This window comes from Patiria miniata, unplaced genomic scaffold (assembly GCF_015706575.1).
Source record: "Patiria miniata isolate m_02_andy unplaced genomic scaffold, ASM1570657v1 HiC_scaffold_20, whole genome shotgun sequence".
NCBI lineage: Eukaryota > Metazoa > Echinodermata > Asteroidea > Valvatida > Asterinidae > Patiria > Patiria miniata.
Window position 1 is genome coordinate 15,148,455 of NW_024037059.1, and position 22,831 is coordinate 15,171,285.

Genomic DNA, 22,831 nt, shown 5'->3' on the forward strand with positions numbered 1-22,831 from the left:
AAGTGACCTCAGTTGACCTCCGTGTTTACCGCAATGCATGCCGGTAAACAAAGATGGACGTCCAGCAACACACATGATTTGTGTCAAACAGTGAAAAGCTGTACTCAAAACGTCATAGTTTGATGAGAAGACTGATCACATTTGAAGCATTTATCAAGATCGAGGTAATTGAACGTATTTATATTGTAGAGCACCTAGATCGGTAACTGACATTTCACTCAATTTTGTGAAAATGTCAGTTGAAATTTAAGTCTATTCCGTCCGTTTCTGACATTTGTCTGTAACACTGTCTTGACTTGACATGCTCGTGTCGATCATGACGATGTGCAGAGCGCACACAAACTGCGCGTAATAATCAAACTACACGCTCATTCCTCTTACTCCTTAGAATTTTTAATCACAAATTCATGCATGTTCATAACAAATGATCCCAGTTCAAAGCAAAAATAATCTGAGGCAAAATCGCCCATAATTTTAATTATTATTTTTGAAATTTTTTTGAAATTATGTAATTTTACGCAGTGGCTATTGTTACGGCAGTCGACTGTCTGATTCCCTGACTATACAACGTCAGGATCTTTGGCTCTTGGAAGTTGGAACCAGACTATCAACTGAATCATGTGAATGGTTCTCGGACTGTATTTCGCTTTAAAAAAATATCCTTCAAGTTCAAAGCCACAGATTACAAAGAAGAAATGAAATCAAGTTCAATAAAAAGTAGGATTTCATTAAAAACATAAAAGTAAATGAACCTAACAGTTAGGGCCTATAATTAAAACTTAAAAGAACAAACCAGGAGAAAAAAATAAGGTTTGACATAGCACGGATTTGATCCCGGGACCTTTGACATGGTAGTCAAGTATTTAACGAATCGAGATACCAAAGCACTCAAGTTGGTATGCAGTTTAGCCAGGCCCTAGTTTGGATGCCCTCTTCTTTGCATTACGACTAACATAGTGCGGTATGGGAGTCCACTTGGGCTAGTATGTGCCAGATTAAGAACGGAAAAATTCGGGACCGGTTCACGGTAATATAGACACTTCCATTTTGTAATTCCAATATTTTATTTTCATTGTGACTAAAAATTGGGATGATTTCAAGTTTACTCATCACACGATAATTTTTTTTTTTTTACAGCGATCTGTAGAAACAGCTTCAGGAAACCCAGTTACTTGCACCTTTGTGACATTAGAGAGATGGATAGATCGTCCGTTTTCTTAGAAAGATGGTGAGTTTGATTGTAGCATTTGTCAGATACAAACAATATGAGAGTATGTTTTAAGTTTAGAAACATTCAATTTTAGAATTAGAACAAACACGTTGCATTAATGTCACTCCTTGCCTTGTTTCTAATGTCAAATGTTTGTAAATTTATGTAAGAATGTTTGCTCAGTATTTATTGCCCATCTTAGTAATAGATTATTTCACCTTTTTCAAATTCTTTCCATGATTTTTCTTTTCCTTTTTTCCCCAGACATCAGAAATGGAAGAGGCCATACAGAAGGCTGAGGTTTGTCTAAACACTTTAAATTATGATCAAACTGTCTTTCAGAATGATTTTCTAAAAAAAACCTAATATTTTTGAACCCGATAATTTCCTGCTGAACTTGTCGATTAAATGTGTGGCAGAACCGAAGCATCGACGGAAAACAGAACTTGTTTCTGAAACGAATATCAACCCATTGCTAAAGTCCATAAATTTGAGATTAGGCCCAAAAAAAAAATAAGTCGGTCTCTGGTCAGCGCGCGCGTCGATTTTAATCATGCGCGTCGATTTTTTTTTTTACAAAATGTTCCGCGGTAGCTCCAACAGCGCCCTCTATTTCCGCACCTCCTCATTTTTTTTTTACCAAAGAGCACCAAGGAAAGGGAAATTGCACCAAGGCAAATGATCGAAAGCACCAAGGCAAATTATGGAGGACACCGATGTACATGAGGACACAAAAAAAGCAAAATAGTACCCACCTTGTCTGTACAATCCAAGCTTTAAAAAAAAAAAAAAAACCGCGTGGCCGCATCAATTCCGGAACTTTGGTCTGACCAGAGACCGAATATTTTTTTTTTGGCCTTACTCTTATATTTCTCTTTTTGTTTCAGGCCATTCTGCAGCAAGTTGAACACAAACCCCAAAAGCCGCCAAAATCAGTCGGGAACAGTAAATGGTACGTTATCTGTGAGTGTTGCAAAACTCATACAAAGTGTTCCGGTTCACTTTTAATTTATCATTACATTTATCAGGGTTTTTACTTTCAAAATATTACAGTTGCATTTTTACAATTCTCTTACAGGAAGTCACTTCAGCACAGACTTCATGAGCTGTATGCAGAAGAGTGTAGCAAGTCAGGCAATAAGGTTAGATACGTTCCGACGAGCTGTGAATATTGTCAGTTTTTATTTGCAAATGGTTAACAGGGAAGTATGATTTGGTTAATAATGGTATTTTGTTTTTCCGTTATCTGCAGCACTTGAAGACCGGAGTGCATCTTCTCGACAAGCTTGCCAAGAGAGAGAAGTTGACATGTCTGATTGTCAGCCTTGGCAGCGATGGTTACTCGCTCATGCTGCGAGGAGAAAACGGGGCAGGTAGGTCAAAAAAGAATCAACTTTTTTTGGAGTTTGGAGCAAGCATCATTTGCTGCCCCCTTAAACTGTCAACATTGAGGTACTGTGTGACCTACACATCATTTGTGTAAAAGCTGGAAAAATCTATTTTATTGATGCTAGGGTATAAGAGTTAAAGGTTATCTTTTCTTGAACCAAATGTGTGTTTTTAGCTTCAATTGACTGACTGATGTACCTTTTTTTTCTTCATTGCAGAGACAGAAACTATGAGGCTTCCTTATGAGGTAAGATTTTAATTGCGACAATTAAAATCATTATTATATAATATGAAAAAGATGGATTGTAGATCTTGATCAAAATGACAATACAAAAATGAGTCGACTATTCTGGTGATGTGTTACATATTAGCACCACCAGTATTTTGATCAGAATATGCCTGGATGAAACGAATCATTCAAATACTTGTCTGCTTTTTATAAAGTAATAAATAACCTGATCAAGTTTGTTGTATTTTCCATGACTACAGGAATCCGAGCTTCTTGAGTACCTGGATGCAGAAGAGGTAAATATAATTCATGTTAAAATGATCACAATGTTTTTAAGAATTAATATGTACACATAGTTCTGTTTCTTGAGATGTGAGTGTTTATTTAAAACAATGGGTCTGTCTTTCCAGCTTCCGCCAGTACTTGTGGATCTGCTGGAGAAATCTCAGGCCAACATCTTCTACAACGGCTGCGTCATCACCGAGGTCAGGGATTACCGGCAGTCAGGGAACGGACAGAACTACACCACGCGCTACGTGCTGCTTAGACCAACTGCTCAGGTGAGTGTGTTACTTGCTCAGTGATCTGGTCCACGGTGCCCTGTGGAGACATGTGCACAATAGGGAACAAAATGTGCGCATTCACTTAAGAGGGTGCTATTTAGGTAACGATCAAGGTTAATGAAGGGCTACTAAATTTTTCAGCTATTTTTGAGTTGTCATTTCCAAATCAGTATATCAGATTTCTCAACTGATTTCACTGATTTCATTTTATTCTGTCGTTCACTTGCAGATCTGAACAATAATGTTTTTTTAACCATTCATTTCAGACTTTGCTTTGTGACATAAACTCCATCGTGAATGAAGGCCAAAGATTCACAAATGTAAGTTGATGACTTACCTTCGACTTTCTTTTAAATTTTTTCAGGGTATTTTATATTAATCTGAGAATAATGTATTCAACATACCAATTGTGCAATCTTTTGATGGCAGACTTAAAAATCTTGTAAGTGATTTCACATCTCTTTCTTTGTCTTGAAGGACGAGAAGCTTCATCTTGAGAGCCAGTTACTCCTAGCCACCCAAGAGCCTCTTTGCTTAGAGCCGTCTATAGCAGTCACCTGTATAGAGAATAAAGTACATCAAGACAGGCATAGGCTAAACGGCAGACCACTCAAAAGGTACCGTGACAAAGTCCTATAAAAAAAAAACGACAGGATCAATAAAGATACGATTGTCTTTCACCCTATTTCTCCGAGATCCTTCAAGGCGGTTTTGAGGAAGGATTGATGAAGGTAGAATCGAATGTCACTTTACATTTTACTTGATGTGCCTTAAAATTTTAAGGTACAAAGAACTGCCATTAGTTTCCTGTGGGTGATTGTCACAGGATTCCGGAAAGTTCCTAGCCCAAAAACCAAGGGAGTTAGGTTTCATATAAGATTTGAGGCTTTGCTTGTTGGAGTATCGGTATCGTTTCGGTTTGCGGTAACACCATGTGGTAATAACTACTGCTTAGAAGATATTTAGTTCTGAAAAGAACCTGTCCTGCTTATTATCAACTTTCGCTAAGTAGTTTTTGTTCTGATAAGAACAGTCCTGCTTTAAGTTCTAGAAGAATTTGTCTTTGGTCTCTAGGTTTCATTATCCTAGGAGCTAGGACTTACAAAAACTTTGGTCTACACTAGATGGCCACTAATTATCTGTATTTAATGTAAGCAACATTTTAGTTAATTGTATATGGACAGTTAATCATACAATTTCAAGTTTTCCTTCATGAAGTGGCAATAAAAACAGACTGTAAAGAATCACGTGTTGATTAAAGAAAGTGTTTCACATTAAAAGTAGATTGTGAGGTTACAAAAACTTGTTTTACCGACAGGTGTATGAAGAGGCATTCTCGCATCATGAGGTCACGGCAGGCTATTCTCAAGACCCTGCCTGCTCCCAAGGAGCTAGGTCTGATTGACTTCCTCTCCCGTCGCAAGGACAGGACGCCGGCTGTACCTGTCAACTTGAAAGTTGGCAAGACGGTATGAGAATGTTTCTATTGGAATGACCCAAAAACAAAAGGCCAGAAACCCTCTCTAAAATATAATATATGAGAGTAACACAAGAGAGTAAAAAGAACAGCAGTACAGCAAAATTTTTATGAGGGAGTTTTGTTTGTATCTGAGTTATATTTGTTCCGTTCTTTTTTTCTGCTTGAACAGTGTGTTGATATGTGGCGGCAGAGAGAAATCGACCACACAGCTGCAGATGTTTCCATGGTGAGTTCCTCAATGTTGAAAACGGTGACAAATACGCACCTTCTCCAATAAACCTGTTGAACCATTAAAGTAAGACTTGAAGCTATGCATGGTGGAGATCAATAAGGTGGAATTTGCGGGGACACCGTGGAGAATAACTCTTTTGAAGATGTGAGGTTCTGAAAAGAACCTGAGAAAAAAACCTGTTGAACCATTCTTGCATAAACAGGTCATTATTTCTCAATACATGTATTAAGTTTGCTCAAATTGTACTAACTATTTACATACATGTATCAAAAAGCAAGTTTTTTGGTTTTATTTCACAAAAAAATAACTATTAAATATGTAAAGTATGGCAACCAGTATGTTGAATTGCAGTATACATTTGTACATGTATGTAAAAATTCAACATTCTGGTTGCCATACTTTACATTTTTAATAGTTATTTTTTTATAAAATAAACCAAAAAAACTTGCTTTTTGATAAAAGAAAAAAAAAATCACATTTCAGGTATTTTAATAACTATTACCATTGCCATTAGTGAAAAGAACAAGTTTGATTTTCTGTAACAGGTTGAGCAGCATGCTACATGTCAAGAGAGACCAAGACCAAAAGATAATTCACTTGTAAGTACAATAAACAATCAGCAGTGCTTTTTATTGTTGTCAAACAACAGCAATCAAGACAAAACAGCAGTCAAGATGGAAAACTATGTACCCTAATAGTCATAATACTGTACAGTTCATGTACTGTACAGATTCTGCTCGCATTTGTGTTATTATGTCTGGTATTTGTCTTCAAAGCATCATCGTTTTATGATTAACATTTGTAGACAGCAACAGTGGAGGAGATTCTCGAGACAGACAGGGGTAACGGCAAGGTGCATTACGCCCGCGTTTCCATCCACCAGCACCAGCAGGACCAGAGCTACGTGGGCGAGCTGTACTATGACCGGGACTACAATATTCATGAGGGCAAGAGGCCAGGGGTCACATGCAGGTATTGGGTTTGTGTGTGAACGAACGAGTGCTACGTGGCCTAACAACATTAGCAAAGAAGGGCCGGGAACTTGACCAAGCTTTTGTATATTTTGTATGCAAAGATAGGCTGGTTCTCTCCTTTCTCTAGCATTTCAAACAAGAGGACAGGAACAAGACTTTATATTTGTATGTTTTGTAGATAGTTGGCTTATTCCCTCCACAATATTCTAGCCATCCAAGGGAAAATCCAGACCATTTAAAAATATTTTACAGTTTGCCTTTTCGCTTTCCATCACTCAGTTCTGATTGTCTCCTGTAACTTAACACTCCAAATTTTTGGTCCTTTTTATGCCACCCAAGCAAGCACTAAATGAGTCTTCATTTTTGGTGATTTTGAGATATTAACTGATATGTTTGAATTGTTTTTACTACAGGTTTCCACTTGGTTCATTTAAAAATGCACAAATGTAAGTATACATTTTAATTCATGTTATTAAAATAGGAAGTTGGTTATGCCTAACCGAAAAATGGCAATTGTTAAGAAAATACTTGATTGATAATAAATATCTCGTCACTGTAGGTATTTGCATCAGTTCCGAGACTTGTTCACCGAAGAAGGTCGTCGTCAGGTCAAGATTACTCGCATAGTACCCGGCCAGAACCAGTACGCCAACAACGCCATGCCTGGGCCGTCAGCGGCAAGTGCAACACAAGGAAGTGCAGCTGGCAATAGCAGCAGCAGCAGCACGGCAATGCAGGCCTCACTGCAGCAGAACAACAGCAATAACCAGACGGGACAGAACGCTGGTATTTCCATCAAGGTATGGAATAAATAAGTATTTAGAATCATGTCAAAACATTTGAAAGATGTAAAGTTTCTGATGTCACAAAATCTAGTAGCATTATACACAAGCTACCCTTCAGAAAATATTAGTGGACTTGACTTTAACAATATACGATGTCTTGGTGTACTAGAATTGCAAAGTATTTTGGCCAACAGTTACTACTTATACAGAATTCCCTGTTGCAGCCCATGACAAAATCACGTAGTGTGAAATCATGGCAAGATGGTATGGCAAGTTATTTTCAAATATGATTCTGACCTTTGACCTTTTGCAGACGGAGCCTGGGCAGCCAGACAGCAACACCCTCAGGTTGTCTCTCGGCATCAACAACTCAGGTAGCCTGAACCCAAGCCTCGCCAGCCCAGTCACACAGACTTCACTTCCAGGTGAGAGCAAACCAGGATAGACCCAAATGCCCGAATCAAAAATCCTATTAAGTTCCTTGTGGAAGTGAAATCATGGGTGTTTCAAAAATTTTAACCAGTATTCTATCCATACACCCACCCCAAAGCAGTGTTTCCCCTGGCTAATGAACTGAGCGAGGTGGTAACAATTCAAATTGATGATTGAAACTAAATTTACAGTCTGCAAACTGAAAAGAATGCAGCGCTAAAAAAAAATACACGATGATTCCAAAAACACATCAAAATTGTGAGTTCTTGATACATGGAGGTCAAGGAAAACGCTCATAAATTACACAAAATGAAAATGTTTCAACTGATATTGTAAATATTCACAGCGAGGTGGTGATATTGGCAAAAATTAAGTGAGGTGGCCACCGAAAGTAGCGAGGTGGGCCACCTCATGTTTGAATGGGCAGGGGGAAACACTGCCCCAAAGATTATGTCCTTAATGAGTCAGAAAAGCAGATTTAAGTGTGTAATAAATTGGTGTTACTTTGATTTACAGGTCAACTGTTTCCTGCAAGTACAATAGCCCTTGCTGCAGCAGCACAGCAGCAACAGCAGCAACAGCAGCAGCTTCAGACTCAACCAACTGTGCCTATACTCAGCCCACCACTCAGCAGCGGGCGTCATAAAGCAGGCAGACAGCCACCTGCATACCTTAACCTGTCCAGGTAAAACTGATTTCATAACCTTACTGTTTTTTTTAATGTTTTCTTGAACAACTGATAATCTCTTCTAAAGGAATCTCTCAAAGGTAATCAGACATGACCAGCTTGGGACCAAAAGCACTTTACATATTTGCATAGAAACATAAGTTTTTTGTGTTCTTCTCTAGGGCTAGCAGCGCCCCTCCAGATGGCAGTATTATGATGGCTTCACCTCAAGGAACTCCAACTTCCCTACCAGCCTCATCCCCATGTAAGTTGCAGACAACCCCCGTTTTGCTCATGAATATGGATAGTCTATTTGCATAAAACAAATAAGACTCACCTTAGAAATGTACATAAAAAGACTGAATAAGAAGAAAATGAGACACAAAAATGATTACTTCAAAACAAGGCTATTGCGTAGGCCCTTTGATTTCGATAGTGTGCCACGTATTCTTGTGGAAAGCTAATTGTTAAACATATATTCCTTCATGCATATTCATGTGATTTCAATCCTGTCCTTTTACTATACAGTATCTGGCTCCATGGCCCCGCCTCCGACACCTCCTCCATCTTCAACTCCATCAGCCCCAGTCACACCCGCCTCGCCTTCCCCTAGCATCCTCCCCATCCCAGGCCGTGTCACCACGCCTACTCTAGAGGGCGTGGCCGGGCGAGTGACCACACCTACCCTAGAGGGCGTGACTGGACGAGTGACCACGCCCACCGGCATAGTGAACAGCCAATCAGGGCTGTTGCCTCACAGCGTGGCGGTGACAATCACCATGGCTGGCGGGGGCAGTATTGCTGTGCCGGTTTCCATGGGACTGGTTGCTCCTTCACAAGCAGGTATCATGGGTTTTTTGGGCTCTACAGAAAAAAAGAAGTTCTCAAGCTGTATTGCACATGGTGTAAATATTCTTGCATTTGACACTTGTTTAATAAAACCAACAATCAAGTATATGTCCTGCATTATAATCAAATGTGATCTCCCCATTCATTTGTTGATTTGGTTGGTGACCGAGTTTATGCCGTTCGGAAACAATTGGAAAATGCCTTAACCCTTTCCTTCCCATGGGCGACTTTTGTCGACAAGAACTACCCCCCTGCTGGTTCCCATGGGCGACTTTAGTCGACCAGGAAACCACACACAAAACACCCTCAACACAGATATATTCACTACTTTTCAGAAAGTCGGTATGTTGATATGTTTGGCCGCCCATACATCAACCATATACTAGCTGAAAGAGTGTTTTCGGATCTTTCTAATGGTGTAGTTTATTTATAGGGTTACCATTACAAAAAAATGAGAAAAGTGCTTCAGAAGTATCCATGCACAATTTGAGGTATGGAGTGCCATTTGGTCATGTGGTAAAATGGCTTGCAGTTTGATAAATGGGACCAGATGAACAAAAAGGCATAACTTTCTTATATTTGCGCATATGGACTTCATTTTACATCAGATAAAAGAGTAAGGTTCAAGGAACAAACTTTACACACAACACCTATGATTTTAATCACTTCTTGGCAGTGAAAATCTGGGTTGAAAAAAGTAAGTTTTGGACTTGTGGTCAGTTTGTTCACGCTCTAGTGATTTCCGCATGACTGAGCAAACAATTCGGTCCTGGGGAGAGCCAAGTCAATAAACAATGTGGGCATGAAAGGGTTAAAGGGAAGATACAACATTTGCAAACATCACAAAACGAAATGATCAAATTATCACGAAATACCTAACTGGATTGTTGGAGAATGACAGTCTAAAGCATCCTGTAAAATCGTGGCTCCTGAAGTGTTGACATTTTCAAGAAAAATGTTATTTTTCCAACGCTGGTCGGCCGACCAGCGTTGGAGAAAACTGGCTTTTTTTAAAAACTGCTCCTAATTTTCCTAATTAGTTATTCCGCATTTTATTTGCAAGTGATTACACACCTGTGAAGGGGTACAAGCCTTCTAGTCTGATTCTCCGACCTTACAATACCCAAAAGTCTATAAATTGCTCCGATTCATCTTAAGTGGGGTCAGGGAACCAGACTACAAGAAAACGATTGGTTTTCTTGGTTTTTTCCAGCATCTACAAGCCCAAAACGTGGAACAAGTCATTTTAACAACTTTTGCTATAACATACTGATCCTCGAAATTCATTTATTTCTGAAAATTGCAGCAAAAGCAAATGTTGTACATTCCCCTTAAACTATGAAGTTTAGTGGCTCTACTGTATTCATCAAAAGTCAGAACCAGCAGATAAGATTTGAAAGTTTGCAAAGTGAAGTTCACCTAAGGCAATAGTTTGTCTTCGGATGATGTGTTCTATTTTACTGATCACGAAAATGTTTTGTTAACATTCACCTCTTTGATCCACAGGTCTTGTGCAGACGGCCGGCGGTCTGATCAGCTCACCCATCAGTGTCATGACTACTCTCTCCGGCTTCCCCTCAGACGTGATCAATCTCACCACCACAACCGCCGCTGTGACTTCTAGTCTCACCACCACCACGACATCCTCACCACCCCAGGCTGGTATCATATCCACCCCCGCGGGTCTCCTGACGGGACCCATCAACATCATCAATGCTGGCCAGGGAGGTTTGCTGGGGACCAGCTCGGTGAGTCTGTCGACGGGAGCGCAGCTAGCGGCAGCGACAGGCATCTCACCTGCCAGGCTGGCGCAGCTGAAGGGATCTGGTGGGCTGAGAACTCAGGGGCCACTGTCACTGCTTCCAGTAGGTTTTATTGTCTAACATCAATGTTGAAAAAGAAAGTATTTTTTTATGACTTACTTTCCCTGGAGATGCCATTTGAATATATAAAGAAAATGTAATGTTTTAGAATTACATGTACAAGTTTTCAATTGATATTTGTTTTTAGTGAGCACTGCTTTTTTCAGTCATTAAATATAAAACTGATGGAAACAATACACAAGAGAAATTACTTTTGAAGCTTAAGCAGAACAGAATGAGCTGTCAATATTCAGATTCGTATTTAGAAAAAAGTACCCATGTATCAACATGAGGATAAAGTTGTGTTTTAGTACTTACTCCAAAATGTTTATTTGTTTTTAATATTGCAGCAAGGGCAGCAGCAGGCCATTATCTACAATGCAACCCTGCAGCAGCGAATCCACCAACAGTTGCAGCAGCAACTACAGCAACAGCTGCAGCAGTCCACAGCAGCCAGCCAGTCCCAGCGGCAAGGGGGAAACGTGCAACAGCAACAGCAGCAGGCTGGTAGTAGCGTGGGGGCTAAGAACACCGTGGTCCCCACGCTGGGAGCATCACAGACTGCTACTGTCCTGTCACAGCTAACTGCGATTCAGGTAACACGAACTATTATTTGGAGACATGGGGGAAACTGACAAAATTAACGGTATGATAAACATCAGGTAGCACAAGAAATTGAGGTATATTTTACGAGTATTTGAACATAGGGGTGGATTGTTACTAGTACAGTGGAATCGGGATCACAGGTCCAATTCTGCTTAAATATCTTTGCTCGTCCTAAAGAATCAGATTAACTAAAATAAATCTGAAGATGTTTGTCAGCGTCAGCTGTAAATAGCTTGTCAAAACTATGAAATTTAGTTTACTGTTCTTTTACAAGAACTTAGGTTTTCAAAAACAACATTCTTATATTAAGCAAACGCATTACTGACTTCAACATGATTTAAGTGCGAATTTCAAATGTTATTGACTAACTAGTTTCGTGGATGACAGATCGTGGCAGCTTCAGATACATGTTAAACCACTTCAAGAAGTGGAAAATACAAATTTCAAGCAAAATCAAGGTTCAATATTTTGATGTGAACCATACACAGTCAACACTTCATGTGCAGATAGCTCACTAACCCCTAGAAAACCATGCAATGCCTTCACATTTTCCTCCCTATAACAAACTCCTGCAGCCTAGAAAAACTGCAAGTTTGTGGAAAATCGGTAATCAGTGATTTCACTCATCGCTTTTTTGTTCGCTACCCGCATCCAGGGTCTACAAGCGGGCTTACCTCAGCTCACCACCACCCACCAGCAAGCCCTACAGCAACAACAACAACAGCAACAGCACTTGCATGCACAGCTGGCTTTCCAGAAACAGCAGCAACAACTGCTACTGCGCCAGCAACAACAGCAGCAACAGCAACATGCAGCCAGCAGCAAAGGGAAAAGCAAGAAAAGAACCACGCCAACTCCACCAAAGTGAAGTGCATACGTCTCGCTGGTGGGCTGCAAAACGGTTCTGTTTAAACAGGTTCGGTTCCCGAGCTTAATTTGCATACTGGTCACATTGCTTCTTCGACACAATTTATGCTCAATTCACTTTGCCATATATACATGTGTTATAAAGTTATATTGGTACATGTACAGTACATCAACTGGTCCGTTTCTGTTTAACCAGGTCACGCTGGTAATATTTTGACAAGAACGGAACGAGGCGCGGGATTACTTTTCACTCGACCGCAATGTCAGGCGGGTTGAAGCCATCGCCCTCGGGCAGCACACTCATATTCCCTGCCTCGCTCGCTGCGTGTTTATCTGTTATCCGTTCCGAATACCGCAAAACCTTTGCGTGTATACACGTCATCCGGCGCAAACTGGTTAACTTGGATGGTATTTACATGCCAAAAGGGCTAGTTAACTGTACATTCTTGAACAAGATAAGTTTACACAGTGCAATGTGTGTCCATCCCTGCTAAATCTAGGTGAGACTGTACGAAACAAACCACATACAGCGTTGTTGTCAATGCTTTGTGGTAAAATGTGAGTGCATTTTCCAGTTTCAAATTTTCGTATGTAAATATTCACAAGAAAATGCTCGCCGAAAATGCAAAAGCAGACGACGTTCTGGAATGCTACGTAATTCGGGCGATTCACAATGCAGTGTGCCACCAAGAGTTTGCCATGGAGAGTCTATTTTTCAAGTTTGTGGTCGACAAAACATGAACAATTTGAATGAGTGTCAGTAGACAACTTGAGCTAATTTGTTATAGATTTGGGCAAAGCGTTCTGCCGCCTTTAAAAAAACACCATATTGATAAAAAGAAAACAAAAGGGCAAACAGATACTCGAATCATACGCTTACGAAACTACTGACTGGAAAAACCAACAATTTCAAATGTCCCGCGCTGCGAATTTGTCGACCATCTCCCACAATGCACTGGGAAAAATGAACTCTCCGTGGCAAACTCTTGGTGGCGCACTGCATTGTGAATCGCCCGATTTGATAAATATGTGTGCAATTGTTTTCATATTCACAGTGTACAGTTTGCACAAGAGTAATTATCAAGTACATGTTCAGAATATGCAGTCTGCATACGTTGCCTTTTTATAGTATATTTTATTTTTCTTCTCGAAAGTATTGACACTTGTAGTATTTTTTCTTAGAACTTATTATGCACTATAGAAGATAAATGCACCAGTGAATTCGTCAAGTATAGTAGATGAAGAATGGGTATTCGTAATCATGGACATTTCAGTAATGAAGATTTTTATATAAATTTCAGTGGTAATGTCATTTATAACTTACAGCAGATACGAGATGTTAGTGTAAATGGTTCATGTTTATACATTTTTTATGCATCAAAATGTTGATCAACAGTGTTTCAGCTTGAATTTTTACAATTTGGATTTTATATATCATTTTTTTACCATAAATTTCAGTGAAGACACAAGTTCTGGTTGTTGCATGTAAATCCAGTGTGTAGAAAAGGCCTTCATTTCCAATTTTTTAGAGAGAAAATAATTGGTTTTTTTTTTACTTACTGGTAAAAAAATGATAGTTCAGCTTCAACTAAAATTAGCCGTTTATGACCTGCTGAATTTCAAGCGTACAAATAAAACATGTATGAAAAAGGTTACCCAGACATGATAAAGGATTTTGTCAGAATGGTCTTAAGAAATAAGATTTTCTCAATTTGGTGCTTACGGAACAGAGAAGCATTTTTATAGTCCAATTTGTAGGGTTTTGTCAGTTTGTGTGCTTAAGTTTCGATTAAAGCCACCTTGTTTCCTCAATTATATTTTTGAATGTTTATTTTTATCGCATTGTGGCAGGAAGAATGAAAACATTGGAGGGAGAACTTCAAATGCTAAGAACCTGCAAAAAATCTGATATTAACATTTATAAAATTCTGTTGTCAACAAATTCTGAAACTTGTACTCAATTGTATTTTGAAACAAAGTAAGGCACTAGTGAACAAGCACATGAACAAATTTATGTATAGAAAAGTATTTGTTTTATTTCACGCTGCACAATTAGACATTTCATCGACCATTAATGACACTAAATGTTAAAGAAATGTTCAATATTTGAGGGGGCCCTGAAATAAACTCAAGTAAAGAAATTAATAAAGTAAAAATTAATCCACCTGGTTTGGCAGAAATATTTTGATTCCTTATCAAGTGTGACATGCGAGAATCCCTAAAAATTGTGCATTATATTTTTTTTGCCGAGCACAAACCTTGAATCTTTAACAACTTTTTAGGGGTTAAAAAGAAAAAAATGTAATATCTGAACCTTTTCAGACAATAAAACAATAAAAAACCTGACTTCTTTCATCTCTCTACACTGATAATTGTGTCTTGTATCAGCCTCTGTACTTCTTGGGATCGGGTTTGTGTTCTCGTGATGCAGTCTTGTAGCTGGTCAGCAGATAGTGGGCTGCCCCCTGTAGGCGAAAGAGAGAAGGTCAATCGATAGTTTCTGGTCATTTAACCCTAACCCCTTGGGTATTTTTACTAGAAAGTATCCTGAATCCGCCAAAATCCATCGATTGTCATGCAAAAAATGTTGGTGTCCTGAGTGCATCAGAATCCACCCGTGTAGTACATACACCTCATACACACCAAACATATAGCCAAGGAGTTAAACTGTTGAGATCCTGAATCCATCGAAGTCCCCCAACTGCTCAATATGGAGGTATCCTGAATCCATCAAAATCCTGCAGTACCGCTAGGCTTACTGTCCTGAATCCATCAAAATCTCCCAACTTTTTAAATATGGAGGTATCCTGACTCCGCCGAAATACTCCAACAGGGGTATGGATTTTGATGGATTCAGGTACGTTAGAGTTAAGGTTAGTAATCAAAAATTACAAAGCATCAACTTACAGGTGCTTATAAAAAATACTACCTGGTTTGTGTACTGCATGAAGTCTCTCATCCTCAGTCACCACGATGGTCACTTCACCAGTTGCTATGCATTCTTCTTCATTGGTTGGGTCGGCCAGTAAAATAGAACTGCAATCACAGAGAATGGGAGTTTTGAATATCATTTGTGATGCAATCGAGCTACATGAGTCGTTTGTCAACCCTGGTCAAAAAAATTTTTATTACAGATTTCAAAAGAGCTCAATCTCAGCATTACTGCTGTGAAAACCGCATGCTGATACCATCTTTAGTTACAAAAATATGGAAGTCGGAACACCAAGAGATGTGATGAAGTGATGTGATGAAGTGGCCCTATTTTGGCCTGTATTCCCGACAAACGACTCATTTAGCTTGATCGTATCACATTTAATTGTCATTAAGAGAATGAATAAGTAGAGAGTTGATTTGTGAAAAGGCTAGGTTGTGTGCAAACATACAAAAGCTAACAAAATGAAGAACTTGTTGGGGTTGGTGTTTTTTGGTCTGGGAATAAAAAAAACAAAGGCAGGTTACTCACTCGTCAAAGATGGCAAAGGTGGTAGCCACAGGTGTGTTGTGGATGGTGAGGGGCAGCGTCTTGTCTGACGTCGTGACTGGAAGCTGCGTGTCTTCATCTATAGTCACCTCTGGTAGCAACACTACAATATTAGTGAAAAGAAAAAGCCAATTAAACAGTACAGGTCAGATGACGTGTATACATGCAGAGTTTTTGGTATTCGGAACGGATGATGGATAAACACGCAATGAGCGAGGCCGGAAATATCTGTCTGCAACCCGCTCGCAGCGAGCGAGGCTGGAAATATCAGGGTGTGCTACCCACAGATGACGACCTGAAACTGTCTGGCATCGAGGTTTGTGAAAAACAATCCCGCGCCTGGGTCCGGTCAATGTCAATATAATCCCGGCGCGAAGTGGTTAAGAATTGGAACAGCAAATCATCTACTTATGGCCTACCTCAATCAAAACAAATTTACAAACATATACATGTAATTGTAAAGACTGAATGTAAAAATGGGCTTAAATGTAAAATTAGGCTTGGTCACAGATTCTGTCCAACTCACCATTTCTAAGTGCTGCCATAAGTGCTACCAGGCAGGCATCTACTATGTTCCCATCATAGTCAAGACATACAATGTCACAGAACAACACCCAGCATAGCTGCAAACAAAAAGAAGAAAAAGTTTGGCGTCGGGGCATGATAGTAAATGCACTTGGACAGACCAGATGGAGTAGATCTGTAAATGTGGGCAATGATTTTGTTTGTCTTTGGTTAAAGGGGCACGAGGTCCTGAAATCCCCGAAAATTTCATGTTTTGGATTGTTTACTTATCCTATTTCAAACATGTGGTTGAAAGGAAACCAACCTAATGTCTTACCATTCCCGAGAAAAGACGGAAAAAACCCGGTTGTTTAAATCGGACACGACGGAGTACGCATACGCTTTTCATGTCGTTCTCATACAGTGTACGATATACACGTTTGTGTGTCTCGGGAACACTGCGGTGACCAATCACCAATGCAAAAAAAAATTGGTTTCTTCAACGTCCGCAAAAGGGGAACACTCAGGCGTACGAATAAAATCACAACTAGCATCCAAACGGCTCAAATTTATGGGGTCGCAAAAGTGGACTCCGAAATTCGTTCTCGCACGCATAATACAGGAATAACACAAAAACGCCCAGTTTTTAAAGGATAGTTGTGTGGATGTTTCTATCCTAGTTTTAAATGTTCTTTCCGATCAACATAATCTCGTTCAAAGCGCGTTTTGTAGCCCAATTGGGCTGTTCCAGGACCTAGTGTCCCTTTAATTAATCTAAACGTATGCTCACCTTTGCTTCAACAATGCACAAAGATTCTAGATCAATGCTTCTGGCACTGTAACAAAAAAAACCCAAGATATGCTTTAAAATTTACGACAGATTTACAAGGCAAGAAAACGTATCTCTAAAAGTATGAGGTAAAAAGTTCTAACCATGCAAAGATTCACAGGTTCGGATGTTCAGGACGTATGAAAGTGGACATGAATGGATTAGAAAGAACGTTAGGAACAGATCTGTTTTTGATGAAATGCCACTTTTTAAGGTCCTAACAAGTGACAGATAAATGGACTTACTTGCTGATGACGTCGGCAACCAGTTGACTGACAACCTGAGCCTGTTCGCTGGGAGGGCCTGGCTTGAAGCGAGAGGAACACAACGGGGGTAGCTCCACATTGGGAACTGGAAATATAGGGTACAAACAGGTGCTACATCAATTACTGTGCATAACGTCTAAGGCAAAACAATACTCTCCAGGAGAATGGACAAAACGCCAAGAAAAGATATTGAAAATCTGTTTACCTATAATTCCACACTTTGGTTGGTCTTCTTTCGGCGTACAAAATTCCTGAAAAACAAAGTTGGTATCTTAGAAATTGCAATCACGGATCACTCAGAAAAGAGAGAAAGATAAAGTCAAAACATGATTACATACAAGTACATGTAATGTTGGTGTTAAAAATCAATAGAACTGATCAGTGCATTAATAACCCTCCTGCTATCTGAACAGTCACAGACAGTTGAAAATCAATCCTCTTCCCCTGCCATGCATTTTACAAAGGCTAGTCGCCAACAGTCAGATCGTATTTCAAGCAAGCACTGTGACTAGTCAAATTCAGTCAACAGACAATAGCAGACAAGTTGTAGGCACAGCTGGCTTATCAATCACCTACAGTCAAAGCATAGCTGTATCAAGTTACATTAACAGTCAATCCTGCAATATGTAGGCTGGGAGCTTTTAAAGGGAATATACAACATTTGCAAACATCGAAAAATAAAACTACCAAGTTTTTGCGAAATACCTTAATAGGATGTTGGTAAATGACAGTCTAAAGCATCCTGTAAAATTATGGCACCTGGTATACTGTCATTTTCAAGAAAAGTGTTATTTTTGTATCAATTTCCAACGCTGATCGGCCGATCAGCGTTGGAAACAACTGGCTTTTTTTTCAAATACTGGCCCCAATTGACCATCGCACTTGTTTACAATCGATTACAAACCTATGAACGGGTACGAGCCAGCTAGACTGGTTCCCTAACCTTACAATTCCCCAATGTATGTAAACTGCTCTGTTTCTTCTTATATGGAGTCAGGGAACCAGACTACAGGAAAATGATCGTTTTTCTTGGTTTTTATAGCATTTTCGAACCCAAAACCTCCAAAAAGTCAGTGTAACTATATTTGCTTTATATTTCCAACCCCCCAATTCCAACCATTTCTGAAAATTACAGCAAAAGCAAATGATGTATATTCCCTTTAACCGTTTAAAACAGTACGTCACTTGATTAATTTCGACTAAAAGGACACCTTGGCACAGGTGGATATGTTGCATAGGAAAGTTAAAGGGAATGTACATCATTGGCTTTTGCTTTAATTTTCAGAAATGAACTATTTGAGGGGTTATAGATCAAATTATTGTTACACTGACATGTTTGAAGTTTTGTTTTCGAAAATGCTGGAAAAACCAAGGACAAACAAAAACGTTCAAGTAGTCTGGTTCCCTGACTCCACTGAAGATGAAATGGATCAATTTACAGATGCCGGAAAATTGTACCATAAGGGAACCAGTCTAGCTGGCCTGCACCCATTCATGAACATGAAACCAATAGCAAACAAAATTTGGACTGAAGAAAATGGTAAATTTTGAGCAGTAGTGAAAAATAGTTAGGTTTTTCCTAAGGTGGTCAGCTGACCACCGTTGGAAATGTATACAAAAATACAATTTCCTTGATAATGACTTCACACCAGGTGCCATAATTTTACAGGATGCTTTAGACTGTCATTTACCAACATCCTGTAAGGTATTTCGTAAAAACTTGGTCGTTTTATTTTTCGATGTTTGCAAATGTTGTATTTTCCCTTTAAAGCGTTTAGGCTCAACATGCAGTTACTGGGTGAAATATCTTATTTGATGCAACAGGAATGCAACTACGTGATGTTTTAGGGGATTCACTCACTGCCTTGATGCCACAGATGCAGGTCGTGTTCCCAAGCTTCACCAGTGCCGAGCCATCTGCAGTTGTTATGGAACCTGACTCAAGGAAGAAAATACACCACAGATGAAGTAAACAAAAACACATTTTCTGTACCCAAATAAGGTGCACTCCAATTTTAAATAACAAAAAGACAATCGCAGCAGTTGAATAAATTAAAAGACAGGGGAAAAACTACATGTTGCTCCATATTTAAGAAATTATCGAGGAAATGATAATTATAATACTTGTTTTTATAGACAACAGACTACTTGATCTACGTCATAAAAATATGTGGAATTGCTTGGACAATAACTCACCAACATTTAGGATGGTTGGGCGAATTTCCCCAACTCTCTGCCATCTGGGCGGATATCTTCTTTCTGTTTGTGAATAATTTATGGAGAATTGTTCAAACACGGTTACCTGCCAATTAGTGCAAATTTCATGCACAATTTAATCTTCCTAAACGAGAAACTTTGAGACTTTGCTTCATCCACTGGCACTATCTGTTGGCCAACATTTAATGGACTGACAGTATTTGAAGTAATTGTTGAAAAAAAAACCAAAACAACAAATTGTACACAGCTCGTTGAAACAATAAGCCAACTTTATGACTCCCCAGATTTTGTACACAACTATGCAAATGTTGCAACCTGACGCTACTTTTTTCTTATAAATCATCTCAATGAAGGTCATTCATTGCAAAAATGTTAGGAAATACTCAGAGTCTCAGACAATTTTCTTGACTCTCCATAAAGTTAGACTTTTTACACAATCTCAGAAGTGGCGTCAGGTTGCAACATTTTTTCCCTGAACTCTACAATCTTTCCCGAATCAATCACACGTAGACTTAGTTTAATCAAAGCGTAAATAAAGTACAAATAAAGTCTCAATTTGAAAACAAAACCTTGACAAAGTTCTACATTTTCAGGTACATGTTCCACAAGTGTGGCCTTCATTTACGGAGGTAGTCCAGTAAATTGGCCACATTTATGGGGCTAAGCTAGCACAAGCTAGGTCATTTTCATAGCACTGTGATTTCTGTATAACTGACCGTGTGATGGTGAATGATGAAATTCACTTACCAGAAACTTTCTGTAGTACTCAACTGGTTGAGCAGTCCTATAGGACAAAAAAGGCGAAAAAACACACAGATAATTCCTTAATATTCTATTGTCATAAACGTTAATATTCAAACAAAGTTAATGTCCAAAAGCACACGATTTTTTTCATTTAAAAACTGCAGTCTGCAGTGCACTCACTTGAAATCGGCGGCCATCTTCACGTGCATCGAAAGTGGACTGTTTCATGTTCATAGTTGCAATTATCATAAAACAGCCGTATATTATCGCCTCACCGGCTTTATTGAAAGGACCGTGTAGATCGATCGCCACTCTTTTCTTCAAAAATGATTCCCAAAACTGCTAAATTTCAAAACATAAAAAGGGAAAGTGTAAATACCAGGAAGAGTAACATTAAAATTCCGTACTTTATTGAAAATTTTGTAAAGCTTTGACGGAACACATTCGGACCAATGATGCACCAACTACGTGATTAATTATCCTTTCCAGGCGCCATATTGTTGCGACATTATTTACAAATTTAAATGCCAGCACACGTGTGGTGATGAGTGCAACTTAGTTCCAGTGAAACTGCATAGTGCCAAAATGACCGTTTATCACGATGAAATCGAAATCGAAGACTTCGAATATGATGAGGAAACAGAGACCTACCACTACCCGTGTCCATGTGGTGACAGATTTGAAATTACTAAGGTAAATTTTAAGCGGTTTTCTACTTTTCTTTTACGATTATTGCGCTGTACTGTGTAGGAAAAGTCATTGACCAGTTGCAGTATTACTTTCATCATGTGTACGTACGCTCACACCGCTACTTGTGAATTTGCTGTGTTTTGATATCAGCATTCTGTAACACAGTTTTACATGATCGCATCAATTTTCAGTCCCCACAATCTTGTTTTATGCCGCAAAAATCAAAATTGTGAATAAAAATCGCTTTGTCAATCATTCGATGTGTGTAGCCATGGTAACGTCATATATTTTCTTGTCTTGTAGGAGGAGCTAAGTCAAGGAGAAGATGTAGCAACCTGTCCAAGCTGCTCCCTCATTGTCAAAGTAATTTATGACTTGGTGAGTCTAATTTAGTCCTTGAGAGTGACTTGGTTGCAGTAATACGGAATGGATGCACTTACATGTATGTGCTTATAAATTTGTAGAGAAGTTTTAAGAGCTAATTAATTTGTTGCTTGTTTATCAAGCTTGCGGACACATAGCTCCATGCAAACTTTTAGTAGCTGATCCCAAAACTTATTTGCAAAACCATTAGTACACAATTTGACAGTTTAGAGGAACAAAAGTTTTGAAGGTTTCAACTTGAAATTCTAAAGTCATGAGACGCTAGCTTTTTGCTTCATTTTCTACTTTTTGTCACTGGACAGGAGGACTTCATGGAGGGAGAAGAGGTGGCGGCCCCAAGTCAGAAAGGACTCCAAGTTGCGTGACAGAAGGCCTCCGGGTTCCTGACTATTTCATCATGTACAGTTTACTTAGGCAGCGTTGGTCTTTTACCCTAACCATCCCAAATCCTCCAAAATCTTTTTTGCAAATTGGAGGAATTTACAGGATTGAGGTTACATGGCAAAAGTGCATTGCTGATCTCGGAGGACGCACTGGTGAAGTTCTTGGGCCAGACCTTGTGTAGTTTATGCTCATTCTTAGTCCTTGATTATACTTGAAATCCTCTGCACTGCTCCAGGATGTCACTGCCTATGCATCAACTTATTGACAGTTGATAGCCGGAGGATTTTGCAGGATTGAGACAGTGGTGACCCCTCTAAGGGCCACATTCAAGAAATAACGGAGGATTTTGCAGGATTGAGCCCAGCAGAAATGCCTAGGGAGTTAGTTTATGGGAACACCAGGTGGAATACGTGCATACTTCGGAATGAAGTTTTTTGTGTTTGGGTTTTAACTGGTTCTCACTAGGCTTGAGCAAGTATAAACAAGGTACTTTTAAGTTGAAAACACTTGCAAACACAGGGCATTGCTAGCACCATTCATTTGTATTTAAGGTCACATTAAGTCAGGGGCTGAACAATCAGCCACTGGGTACCCGATCCCTAGAACTAGTCGATAACACCAGCGCTCGGGTACTCGGGTACCCAGTTCCAATGCACACTCCTAATCTTGATGCCAGGAAGGGAGGGGTAAGAAAACATTTGATGGATGTACCATAGACATTTTGAGGGGGGGGGGACATGATAAGGTCACCATTAGTTAAAGAGGTACCACACAACATTGGTTTCTTTTAGAGTTAAATTGTTTTGCACAGCTTTTATTTGTCAACATGCATGTACAATGTAAATTTGTATTATAATTTGTTTTAAGAAACTTTTAAAAACATTTTATTGCTTTATTTGGCATTTCTGAAAAAGATAGCAATATGCACAATTAAGGTTTTTATTTGTCCAGTGTCGTTCAGTAAAAGTAATTGAATAATTAATTGTTGAAACAAATGTCGAGTAATATTTCTGTGTATATGTATTGTTCAATAAATTAATGATGATGTGTTAACTCAAAGCTTGGTCATTTCATTCAAGGTCAAATTTCTCAATACGAAAAAATGCCCAGGAACTTTCACAGCGAGTATATATTTTTTTTTTAAATGATGAAATATTAGGTAAAGCTAAATGGATTACTGTATTAGA

General features: G+C 39.1%; 3 protein-coding genes across 4 annotated transcripts; 2 read left to right on the top strand and 1 right to left on the bottom strand.

The window, feature by feature from the left end:
- The first annotated feature begins 29 nt into the window (after positions 1-29).
- Positions 30-18,529, top strand: LOC119727519 (transcription factor SPT20 homolog). 2 transcript variants are annotated; one of them, XM_038199420.1, is made up of 25 exons: positions 30-164; positions 1,138-1,228; positions 1,475-1,510; positions 2,098-2,162; positions 2,289-2,352; positions 2,463-2,583; positions 2,818-2,846; positions 3,089-3,124; positions 3,239-3,388; positions 3,658-3,711; positions 3,869-4,008; positions 4,710-4,860; positions 5,041-5,097; positions 5,649-5,702; positions 5,909-6,075; positions 6,491-6,523; positions 6,637-6,877; positions 7,176-7,287; positions 7,811-7,979; positions 8,144-8,226; positions 8,490-8,804; positions 10,317-10,675; positions 11,023-11,268; positions 11,934-12,186; positions 18,469-18,529. In XM_038199420.1, the coding sequence occupies exons 2-24, from the start codon at positions 1,226-1,228 to the stop codon at positions 12,144-12,146; spliced, it is 2,898 nt and encodes a 965-aa protein (XP_038055348.1). In that variant the 5' UTR covers positions 30-164; positions 1,138-1,225; the 3' UTR covers positions 12,147-12,186; positions 18,469-18,529. The 2 variants fall into 2 exon arrangements, with proteins under 2 accessions (XP_038055348.1, XP_038055347.1); XM_038199419.1 differs by lacking the exon at positions 18,469-18,529 and having other exon boundaries at positions 11,934-12,914.
- Positions 13,324-20,444, bottom strand: LOC119727520 (exosome complex component RRP43-like). Its single transcript, XM_038199422.1, is given in 12 exon segments — positions 13,324-14,610; positions 15,075-15,181; positions 15,609-15,729; positions 16,153-16,249; positions 16,921-16,966; positions 17,205-17,310; positions 17,431-17,476; positions 19,087-19,160; positions 19,422-19,442; positions 19,445-19,484; positions 20,190-20,226; positions 20,367-20,444. Coding segments are annotated over 12 exon segments (837 nt in total). The 5' UTR covers positions 20,396-20,444; the 3' UTR covers positions 13,324-14,497.
- Positions 20,445-20,664: 220 nt separating this feature from the next.
- On the top strand, positions 20,665-22,703 carry LOC119727521 (DPH3 homolog). Its single transcript, XM_038199423.1, has 3 exons — positions 20,665-20,879; positions 21,180-21,254; positions 21,563-22,703. Exons 1-3 carry the CDS (start codon positions 20,772-20,774, stop codon positions 21,623-21,625), a joined length of 246 nt encoding a protein of 81 aa, XP_038055351.1. The 5' UTR covers positions 20,665-20,771; the 3' UTR covers positions 21,626-22,703.
- The last annotated feature ends 128 nt before the right edge of the window (positions 22,704-22,831 follow it).

Excerpts from the sequence above, each read along its gene's own strand:
- LOC119727519 (XM_038199420.1), top strand. Across the intron at positions 4,009-4,709 it reads AACGGCAGACCACTCAAAAG|GTGTATGAAGAGGCATTCTC; the intron begins GTACCGTGACAA and ends TTTTACCGACAG. Across the intron at positions 7,288-7,810 it reads CACACAGACTTCACTTCCAG|GTCAACTGTTTCCTGCAAGT; the intron begins GTGAGAGCAAAC and ends TTTGATTTACAG.
- LOC119727521 (XM_038199423.1), top strand. The coding sequence starts at position 20,772 with ATGACCGTTTATCACGATGAAATCGAAATCGAAGACTTCGAATATGAT. Across the intron at positions 20,880-21,179 it reads ACAGATTTGAAATTACTAAG|GAGGAGCTAAGTCAAGGAGA; the intron begins GTAAATTTTAAG and ends CTTGTCTTGTAG. Across the intron at positions 21,255-21,562 it reads TCAAAGTAATTTATGACTTG|GAGGACTTCATGGAGGGAGA; the intron begins GTGAGTCTAATT and ends GTCACTGGACAG.